The sequence below is a fragment of the Mytilus edulis genome, chromosome 4, assembly GCF_963676685.1.
Source record: "Mytilus edulis chromosome 4, xbMytEdul2.2, whole genome shotgun sequence".
Classification (NCBI taxonomy): Eukaryota; Metazoa; Mollusca; class Bivalvia; order Mytilida; family Mytilidae; genus Mytilus; species Mytilus edulis.
Genome location: NC_092347.1, coordinates 14,142,720 through 14,154,193, shown reverse-complemented (window position 1 = coordinate 14,154,193; position 11,474 = coordinate 14,142,720). Strand labels below are relative to the sequence as shown.

Sequence of the window (11,474 nt, the reverse complement as noted above, 5' to 3'; positions counted from 1 at the left end):
TTCACTTTTTTTCGTTTTATTTTATATTCATAATGAAATCACATATTCATTAATGTGCATTATACATGTCGCTAAAAAATTTCACTGTACTTAAAATAATAATTGACACGGCTTAACAGGAAGCTTCTTTTTCTGGTACCGTTATAAAATGCAGTCACAATACAAATAACATCCATATTATTCATAGACACCTTTCCAGGAAGCTGATGCCTATAAACTATTGTTCTCCAATATAATGTCTGTAGTCTTCTTCACACTAGTAATACTGCATTAATACAGCCATCATTTTCTGGATTATTTGTCACCTGAGCATATTTACCTGCAAAAAAATACCAAACTTTTTCTATATTAGGGTTGAGTTCAATATCGTAGCAGCTACGAAGCTGCTATCAATATTTATGTAGCAGCTAGTTTATAGCTACACGTTCAACAGTCAAAATCTATGTAGCACTATGTAGCAGCTACGATATTCATTGTGGCCCAGTTCACCGATAAACCTGTAAAGTTTCATAGTATTAACTGTAGAGATGGCTGTGTCCTTCAAATTCCATAGATATTGTCTTTGAAAGCAGATATAAATTATGAATGAAATGTAGAATCCTGATGTATTAAAGGGTATTTGCAGTAGTTCACAAACAGTTTTATGGTCTGAATATCCAAAGACTTGGACCTTTAAAGTAAAACCACATGATGATAGGTGATTCTGTAAAGTACTTGGAAAAATATTGTTCTTATAAACAAGGGGTTTGTCTAAGTAAAAGAGAAACAAAGCACTGATCATGTGCTACATTTATAAAGTAGTGTTTATCAATGCTGTAAATTAAACTTAGTATAATTTTATTGGAAAGTTTCTTATGATTCATAAATACTTTAAACTTTCTTCTTCTCCAACAAAACCAGATATTTGTAACAGACAAATCCTTAAATTCTTGTTTATTACTTTGTGCATAGCAATACCTGAAAAGTTATCAGTTTGAAAACATATCCTACTTACCCCAAATGACTTTTCCACCTTGTGTTACTAAACCCTGAAAACATATCCTACTTACCCCAAATGACTTTTCCACCTTGTGTTACTAAACCCTGAAAACATATCCTACTTACCCCAAATGACTTTTCCACCTTGTGTTACTAAACCCTGAAAACATATCCTACTTACCCCAAATGACTTTTCCACCTTGTGTTACTAAACCCTGAAAACATATCCTACTTACCCCAAATGACTTTTCCACCTTGTGTTACTAAACCCTGAAAACATATCCTACTTACCCCAAATGACTTTTCCACCTTGTGTTACTAAACCCAATTCACTTATGTTAACCTAGAAAGAAATTTATATGTTTAATTTATTTGGATAAAATATTTCATATAAAAATTTTATCCATCATAATTTAACAGTTGGTATTAAACTGATGAGTAAACCAAACCATCGAAACTTTGGTATGTTTTGCTTCATTCTTTACGGATAGACATCAGCATATTTTAATGAGGGTAATTTCCCTGGAAGAGAAATCTGAAGGCCTGCAATCTACTATTTGTTTATGAGTATTTTTCTTTTGTTTAATAGTCACAACAACTTTCATACTTACTGAAGAAAGTTCTATAACTTGGATTAAGCAAGGTTTATAAATATACATATAATTTTCTATTACACGAATTAATTTGACTAAATGATTATAAATAACATATTTTGTTACCTCTACGACTGTTCCTTTAGTGATTACACCCAATGATGTATACATGGGGGATGTAGGATTTTTCTTGACTCCAATGATCGGTAAATGGAACGTAGCCTTTAATTCTGGATGTGTTACATGTGCTTTATTAAATCGTAATCCCTAAAACATAATAGTCTCAAATTATTAAAGTCATATGAAACCTCAAATTAATAAAAATGATGCATATGATTTTTATAACTAAATGTATAGTTTTTATTATAAAACTTTTGTAAATATACTTTTTTTTTGAAGAAAATTCTTTAATTTGTCCACATTTAGAAAAAGTTTACTTTATTTCAATTGCTTGCTTCCAGGAAGCCATTTGCCCACATATTTTCTGTATATGCAAGTGACCTTAGTTTGACCCTCCTCGTAAGACTCAGGTCATCGCAATACACGTGGATCTGTCATTAAAATAAACTATTATCTGATTGTATATGTTATACACATGCTCAATATCCATGCCTATTTGTTGAATGTTTACTATAAGGTGACAATCGGTAAACTTCGGCTTCAAAACACAGCAATTAATGAGCTGCCATATTTGTTAAATGATTTTTAATCATAACAGACAGAGAGAAAAAAAATGACGATTATACGATATCTTTGCATAAAAAATGATGAAATCGTGCACAGAAGACTTAAGTTTATGATATATACATGCATTGATTCAAGAATTGGATACACATTATTTTTCACCAGTCACTCGTATCATATGATTTAAATATAAAAATTATTTCTTTATTTTCTGAATCCTCTTTCAAATATTAGACACTTGCATGCATACCATAAAATATGTAGCATTAATTCTTTTAGTTCGTATTTTGTTTGCAATCACAATCAGTGACAGAAATATATTCAACTAAAAATTGACATCTTTGTGGCAAAATATAACAAAAGGACAAAGAATTCAAAACTTATGAATTAAAGTTAAAAAGTCATCCTATTACTCAGGGATACAATATGAAATCAGAATCAGATTAATATGTTAGGATCGGCAAATCAATCTAAATGGTTATAATAATATAAATTCAACAAAAATATCCAACATCTATGATTGGTGTTTTCAGTACTAAGAATATATTACCATAGGTCTGATAAATCTTTCAAATTTAGGTGGTTTTCTTGTAAAACCTTCTCCAACATAACATACTTTTGTTACCATTCTCTTCCATCCTTTCCCTGAAATAAATAAAGGTAGATTTTAGTAAATTACATATAATCCATACATATTAACACTGGATGTGTCCCAATACAAAATATATTTAAAATACAGTTTGTATACGAGTAAACCAGATTCTCAGCAGGGCAGCTTTATACGACCACAGAGGTCGAACCCTGAACAGTTGGGGCAAGTACAGACACAACATTTAAGCTTGATACAGCTCTGAATTTGGATTGTGATTAAATAGTTGACACAACATAGGTTTCTGACACAGAATAAATGTGGTCTAAGAACTTCAACTTAAAAACTTAAAAATTTTAAATTGGACATTTACCTATTATGGTCCAATATCCAAAATCTAAATACATGGTTAGATTCAGCATATCATAGAACCCCAAGAACCCCAAAAATTCAATTTTTGATGAAATCAAATAATGTTCAATTTTAGACCCTTTAGACCTCAATGTGGACCAATTTGATAACCGGCCCAAAATATTAAAAATCTTAATACACGGTTAGATTCAGCATATTGAAGAACCCCATATATTCAATTTTTGTTGATATCACACAAAGTTTAATTTTTGACCCCGATTTGGACAGACTTGAAAACTTGGCCAATAATCAACCAGATGCTGCGCAGGGCAAAGCTTTATACGACCGCAGAGGTCGAACCCTGAACAATTGGGGCAAGTATGGAAACAACATTTAAGCTTGATACAGCTCTGAATTTGGATTGTGATTAAATAGTTGACACAACATAGGTTAAATGACACAGAATGAATGTGGTCTAAGAACTTAAACTTAAGAGTGAACACACTGAAATGTCTCGCCTTCTTTACTAATCATTGATATTTTGTTGATAGTCCTAAGTATAAAGCTTGATTACAACTGTCACATAAACTTAACATTAACCAAGATAGCTAAACAAAGACCAATGAACCATGAAAATGAGGTCATGGTCAGATGAACCATGCCAGGCAGACATGTACAGCTAACAAAGCTTCCATACAACAAATTTAGTTGACCTATATAGTTTAAGAAAAATAGACAAAAACTTAACACTATGCAATGAACCGTGCAATTGAGGTCATGGTCAAATAAAACCTGCGGGACTGACATATAGATCATAATATATTTCCATACACCAAATATAGTTGACCTTTGGCATATAATATTAGATAAAAAGACCAAAACTTAAAAACGTAACTTTGACCACTGAACCATGAAAATGAGGTCAAGGTCAGATGACATATGCCCGCTAGACATGTAAACCTTACAACCATTCCATACAACAAATATAGTAGACCTATTGCATAAAGTATGAGAAAAACAGACCAAAACACAAAAACTTAACTATAACCACTGAACCATGAAAATGAGGTCAAGGTCAGATGACACCTGCCAGTTGGACATGTACACCTTCCAGTCCTTCCATACACCAAATATACTAGCCCTATTACTTATAGTATCTGAGATATGGACTTGACCACCAAAACTTAACCTTGTTCACTGATCCATGAAATGAGGTCGAGGTCAAGTGAAAACTGTCTGACGGGCATGAGGACCTTGCAAGGTACGCACATACCAAATAAAGTTATCCTATTACTTATAAGAGAGAATTCAACATTACAAAAATTTTGAACTTTTTTTCAAGTGGTCACTGAACCATGAAAATGAGGTCAAGGACATTGGACATGTGACTGACGGAAACTTCGTAAACATGAGGCATCTATATACAAAGTATGAAGCATCAAGGTCTTTCACCTTCTAAAATATAAACCTTTTAAGAAGTTAGCTAACGCCGCCGCCGGATCACTATCCCTATGTCGAGCTTTCTGTAACAAAAGTTGCAGGCTCGACAAAAACTTAAAAATTTTAAATTGGACATTTACCTATTATGAACCAATATCCAAAATCTAAATACATGGTTAGATTCAGCATATCATAGAACCCTAAGAATTCAATTTTTGATGAAATCAAATAATGTTCAATTTTAGACCCTTTAGACCTCAATGTGGACCAATTTGATAACTGGGCTCATAATCAAAAATCTAAGTAGATGTTTAGATTCAGCATATCAAAGAACCCCAAGAATTAAATTTTTGTTAAAATCAAACTAAGTTTAATTTTGGACCCTTTCGACCTTAATGTAGACCAATTTGAAAACAGGACCAAAAATTAAGAATCTGAATACACGGTTAGATTTGGCATATCAAAGAACCACAATAATTCATTTTTGATGAAATCAAACCAAGCTTAATTTTGGACTATGGCCCCTAATTCCTAAATTGTTGGGACCAAAACTCCCACAGTCAATCCCAACCTTCCTTTTGTGGTCACAAACTTTGTGTTAAAATTTCATAGATTTCTATTTACTTATACTAAAGTTTTTGTGCAAAAACCAAGAAAAATGCTTATTTAGGAACCTTTTTTGGCCCATAATTCCTAAACTGTTGGGACCAAAACTCCCCAAATCAACCTCAACCTTCCTTTTGTGGTAACAAACCTTATTTTAAAATTTCATGGATTTCTGTTCACTTTTACTAAAGTTATTGTGCGAAAACCAAGAAAAATGCTTATTTGGGCCCTTTTTGGCCGCTAATTCCTAAATTGTTGGGACTAAAACTCCCAAAATCAATCCCAACCTTCCTTTTATGGTCATAAACCTTGTGTTAAAATTTCATAGATTTCTATTTACTTATACTAAAGTTATAGTGCGCAAACCAAAGGTCTTTGGACGACGACGACGACAACGTCATACCAATATACAACATTTTCAATTTTTGCGGTCGTATAAAAAGTATTTGTGTATTTAAAAGTGAACTGCGGGAGAGGTAGAAATCTCTTTTCATGTCCTTAATGACTTTTGTTTTATTTTTCTGTTTTCATTTTTTATTATGATTCTTATTTCTATTATTTCTTTGATGTTCATTTTTCTGTATCAATAGTTCTTTAAACTGTGATTCCCTTTCTGTTCAACCCAATCCATACCTTACAATATGGTGCATCACTGTGTTGCTTATAACTGATAAGTCTAAAAAAAATGTTAGTTACTTTGTTAAGAAACTGTAATATTTTAAAGTAACTTACGTCTTGTTTTTCCTGATTTAATTACTTTAAACACCTCTCCTTCACTCATTCCTCTGACCTTAGGTAATGGTACTTCCCATTTACCCTACAATAATATATATGAAATTAAAGCTATACATAGTCTTCACATACTTTTTTATTTCGTTTTACCAAATGTAAATAATTTGATTTTCACTTATACAAATTTTATGTCGTCTTGACATTACCTGAGGTAATCCAACAAGAATGTTTTTGGTGTGAATTAGCATATTTTATGACTCTACATTGTATATGACATTAATACATAAATGGGACAGCAACCCAATGACATAAAAATAAAGCAGCACACATAGTTGAAGTAACAACAGTGATTTAAAATATCACTTTGAAAACATTTTCTGTATGATTCTTTTTATACACTGGAAATCATTATTATACATGATATAGTGTGTCAAATTATTAAAGAAAAAGTTCTGTTAAATATACCAAACTTATCCGGATGTATTCTGAATTGTCAACTCATAGCTAATGGACCTTTCTTGAGATCATAACTTTGACCTTTTAAATGCTTCTCTGATGAAAAGGACAGTTTATGGAGCCAGCGAGTGTTTTATTAGAAGTGTTCATTTTTTGTACATAAATTAGGTCGTTAGTTTTCTGGTTTGAATTGTTTGAATTTTGTCATTTCAGGGCCTGTTTAAAGCTGACTTTGTGGTTTGAGATTTGCTCATTGTTGAAGGCCATACCGTGACCTATCTTTGTTAATTTCTGTGTTATTTGGTCTCTTGTGGATAGTTGTGTCATTGGCAATCATACCGCATCTTCTTTTTTATATTTTCAACTTGAACCCAGAGTTAATAGATTTAGGACAATTAATTTGAATATGAACTATCTTCTTATGTTTATGCATATCCTATAATAAGAATGACGCTTAAACCAATAACATATGAGTAAAACTTACAGCCTTTTCTTTCCTTTTCTGTTTGACCATATTAGATAATACTTTTGCCCGGCTTTGACCCTCTCTGTCCAATAGATAGGCAGGTACTGCTCCTTCTGGTACCTCTTCATCATTCTTCTTTTTTGTTTTTCTTTCTTCATGCATTTTTATTCTATAAAGACATTTTATCATAATCTTTTTGATCACAGAATACTGGAATAACTTAAATATTAAACCTATTTACATGTATATCTTAGTAAAATGTTCTGATAAATATGTGGTGCAAACGTTTTGTGGAAAACCAATCAAGGTAAGTTTAAAAGATCCAGTATATAAAATGCAATTTTGACCAAACCTGATAAAAATTATACTGGCATATATCTTATAATCAGAAAAGAAATTTATGAATTGGTAAAGGAAGATAATTTGCGTCAATATGTTTATTGAACTGGTATTGCCATTTGTCAAAATATGGCTTAAAATCAATCTTATTACAAAAATTGTCTTATAAATGTTTAGTATGTACTTATAAAAGTAACTTTGTTTAGAACATTTGAATCAGTCTTCATGTCAATGTTATATGAACTGACCTTATTTTGGACATTTTTTTCAAATGTAAGCATACAAAATATCAGTCCATGGAAGGCATTTCTATATTTTGGCTTCAAGCTGACCCATCTTTGCTCTTACATATCAAAATGGTGCATGCTTATATAGTTTTATAGCCCAGGTTTAGACTTGGCAGTACACTGATCTAACAATCTCATATACCCTATAAAAGTATTCTACAGTTAAATCATTGAGATGCAATCAATGTTTCTCCCTCTTTATTCTTGAAAACATATTCATATAACAAATGAGCTCTTTCCTCAAAATGAAATTCATTGCCACAGAATTACTGTGTACAAAATTTTAATTTAAATAATTTCTATCTTACGTTTTCTTCATCTGTACTTTTTCTGAATGTCTCTTTTTATTGTATAACTTGGCTCTGAAACAAACAATTGAAGAGTTATTCTGGAGAAATGAAAATGAATCTGTTACAAGGGTCTAAAACAAATAAAGATAAACAGTGAAAATATACACAATCTGCTATATAAAATATTAAATTTTTCAACTGATTTATGATATCTTTTTAAAATAGTGAATATAAATTGGTGCTTATTAATGAGAGTTTCATATCTAGTGTAGAGTGGTTTGTTTATGTGGGATTTAGATTACAAGATTTTTTAGAAATCCACTTTTTCAAGGTTTTGTTTTTACATTTTTCTCCATCAAATTTTATAAAGCAGTGAGGTAATATTTCAAGATTTTATCTTCAAAGCAAACTCAGCAAAATTAAACCCTCACTAAAATTTCCAACTTCACAAAATATTAATCAACATTATAGAAACAACAATTAATTCAATACATGTACCATCTAATTTATTGAATGAAGTTTGTTTTCTTAAGTTTCCCATCTAAAATAAAAAGGAACCTCACTAATGAGATACTCTGTGGTTTCTTGTAAACAGAGAAAGGTTTGATAAGTATGTCCTTTATACTCACTTGATGCCTCTTAGTTTCTTTGCTTTTTCTGCCAATTTATGTGGCATTCTTCCTTCCTTTTTACGTCTGACAAAAGAAAAATCATTAATCATTTGAGTGCACATTTATGACTTAATATTCTGTCTATCTTTAAGTTAGACTGATGCCTGCATGATAACTAAACTTATTTTATCAGGTTTCTTAGATTCTATGTATCAGAATATTTCAAACTATGTTGTTTTGTAAATAAAAGTTACAATGCAAGTATTGAGTAAACAAAAAGTATGTGCCATTATTGTATAGCAATGGAGTATTCACTGTAGAATGTAAACAGCAGTTCCAAGAAAAATGTTTTCTCTTAGCATATAAATTGTGATTGAAATCACAAAAATGCAAAATAATATTCTTCTCAGAACAATATTCATGTCATACCCTGAAAATGTTTATCAAAATTTCAACATGAATAAATAGTTTAAAATCACTACTAAGACTAAGAATTTAATCATGTCTGGTCTAGTGGCAGAAATTAAACAAAACAAGTCTTAATTGTACACATTTCTCCCATTTGGCATATTTATATATCTTTCACACTGAACAGTTCTTAAAATATATTTAGTTATAAAATTTATAATAATCTTTTCAGTTCGCTGAACTTACTTTTTCTCATGGTAATCCAGTCTGCGGCCATGTCTTTTTCTGTGGAGTTCTATATGTTCGTTCTGAGGCTATAGAGAAATTAAATTAAGAACTATCAAACTTGAAAGGCTACTACTATTAATAAATGGAAACCAATGTCCATATCACTGACACATTTAAGTTTCATAAACATTTTAGGCTATTCAAAATAATAATAAATTGACAAGAGAAAATGGAAGTTTAGTCTGTTAATTTTGCTAACTTAAGTCTTAGTCTTACATAGTCTTACATAGTCTGTAACTGAGCGCTGGATCACTCCACTGTGCTCAGATCTTCATTTATTTGCTGACTTGTTTCGGTTCCAGTTCCTCTGTCAGCTTTTGCTCTATAGATATATTTCATTTCACTATTTGTCCAAAATTTACCTAGGCGGCTTTCAAATGTCTGAATAGTAGGTGCATTTACAACGTTGCTGATATAAACTTAAGTATTGTTTCTAAGCAATATGGTTAAAATTTAGAAAATTCTACAGCTTTTTGTTGATAACTCACCTTGATTCGTTCAAAGTTAAATCATTTTTTGAAGATATTTCAATTAATGGATCCAAAAAACTCTTGAACCATTTGTGAAGGGAAGATAATTAGAGATCAATTTCCCTGGGTTTTTTTCTGTGAACAAGATAAGCCTATTGGCCATATATAAGATTAGAAGCATTGTATAATTTCTCTTATGATGGCAATATTTTACAGGAACCTCTGTGATGTAATGACAAACAAATAGCAATACAAAGGGGTGTCTTTGTTGTAAAATATACTAGTCGCCGTCACGTAAAATTGGCACAATGTTTTTTTGGTCAAAATTTTCTTAAATATCGACCGCGTTTACTAAAGATCATGTTTTTCAATTAGCGGAAGAAAAATCCTGTCCAAATATCCACTATTGTCCTACCTTTTATTGTGTTTGTATTTGGACAGGACTTTACTTCCACCAAATGAAAAACATCATTCTTGAGTAAACGCGGCTGATATTTAATTTTTATTTGACAAAAGACATGGTGCCAATTTTACGTGACAGCGACTATAATCCATTACTGCATTTGAACACGAGATATTTTCAAGTTATTGCCATAATACAACAGCAATGTATTTTAATACTTTCTCATCATACATTAATCTTTAACACTCATGATGAAAACTGCTCCCCATTGTGTTTATCTTCAACTGATACGGTAATTCTCAGATCTGCAGTGACATCACAACATGTAACTGACCAATCAATGATAAGAATTTGTGTTATGTAAACAATGTTGAGAGGTGATGCGGATAAGAATCCTCTAGATTTTGCATAGACTTCAATAAAAATTAATTTAATTGATATATATTGAACCAGTTGAATCTAGTAATTTTACCCACTTAATATTGTTAAAGACACTATATAATATCTCAATTTTGATTTTTATCATATTATATCCTCTGGTTAAAAAATAATCAGCAATATAAATAATCAGTTATCACCTTCAAATAGATGAAAAATCAAGAGGAATCCTGTCTGCATCACCTCTTGAAAAATTTAAATACCAGGATGTCCGGATCTGAGAATAGTGATCGCTGTTTCAGTGTTTGTTTTGACTGCCATACGCAACATGTTTATATGTGAATATCGTGTTTTAAGAGAAAAATAGGCATATAGATCGTCAAATAATTACGTATGTATATAAGGGATAGTTTATATAACACTTTGACTTAACTGTCGATGCTATAAACTAACCATTATGAGTTTTTAAAAGTTGTCAATATTTTTGTTGTGAAATTTCTCAGCGACACATGTTAAAAGAAATATACAAAGTTGAACACGGACAAAATCGAAAAATCCGGTTTTTTATAAGGTTTTGCTAAAATACGTCACGGGTACCAAGTCCGTACCCTTAAACTTAATAATTAACCAATTGATAATGATAATTCATATTCATAGTTAGAAAAAAAAAGATTATTTTGTAGATAAACTCATCATAGATACCAGGACTAAAATTTATACATACGCCAGACGTGTTTCGTCTACAAAAGACTCATTACAAAAGATATTATCAAAAGTAATCAGCAGAAAATTAGGTTTATTTCTTCTTCTTTATCTTAATGTTTCCTACCAAAATGAATTATTTTGTATCATCATTACCATATGGCCGTTAGTTTTCTCGTTTTACATTGTCTTATCGGGGCCTATTATAGCTGACTGTGCGGTATAGGCTTTGCTCATTGTTGAAGGCCGACAGTGACCTATAGTTGTTAATGTCTGTGTCATTTTGGTCTTTTGTGGATAGTTGTCTCATTGGCAATCATACCACATCTTCTTTTTTATATTTACTTTAAATACTTCCAACAGAAGTTTGGTTTTTGATATTATAATTTTTAAGACAAATACT

At 31.1% G+C, this 11,474-nt stretch overlaps 1 protein-coding gene across 1 annotated transcript; it reads right to left on the bottom strand.

Moving 5' to 3' along the window:
* LOC139519029 (ribosome biogenesis protein NSA2 homolog) lies at positions 1–10,922 on the bottom strand. The gene is made up of 10 exons (XM_071310744.1): positions 10,823–10,922; positions 9,077–9,144; positions 8,441–8,506; positions 7,830–7,883; positions 6,914–7,064; positions 5,974–6,058; positions 2,806–2,900; positions 1,698–1,838; positions 1,270–1,321; positions 1–319 (listed from the first exon to the last, which is right to left on the bottom strand). The coding sequence occupies exons 1-10, from the start codon at positions 10,823–10,825 to the stop codon at positions 252–254; spliced, it is 783 nt and encodes a 260-aa protein (XP_071166845.1). The 5' UTR covers positions 10,826–10,922; the 3' UTR covers positions 1–251.
* Between the last annotated feature and the right edge of the window lie 552 nt (positions 10,923–11,474).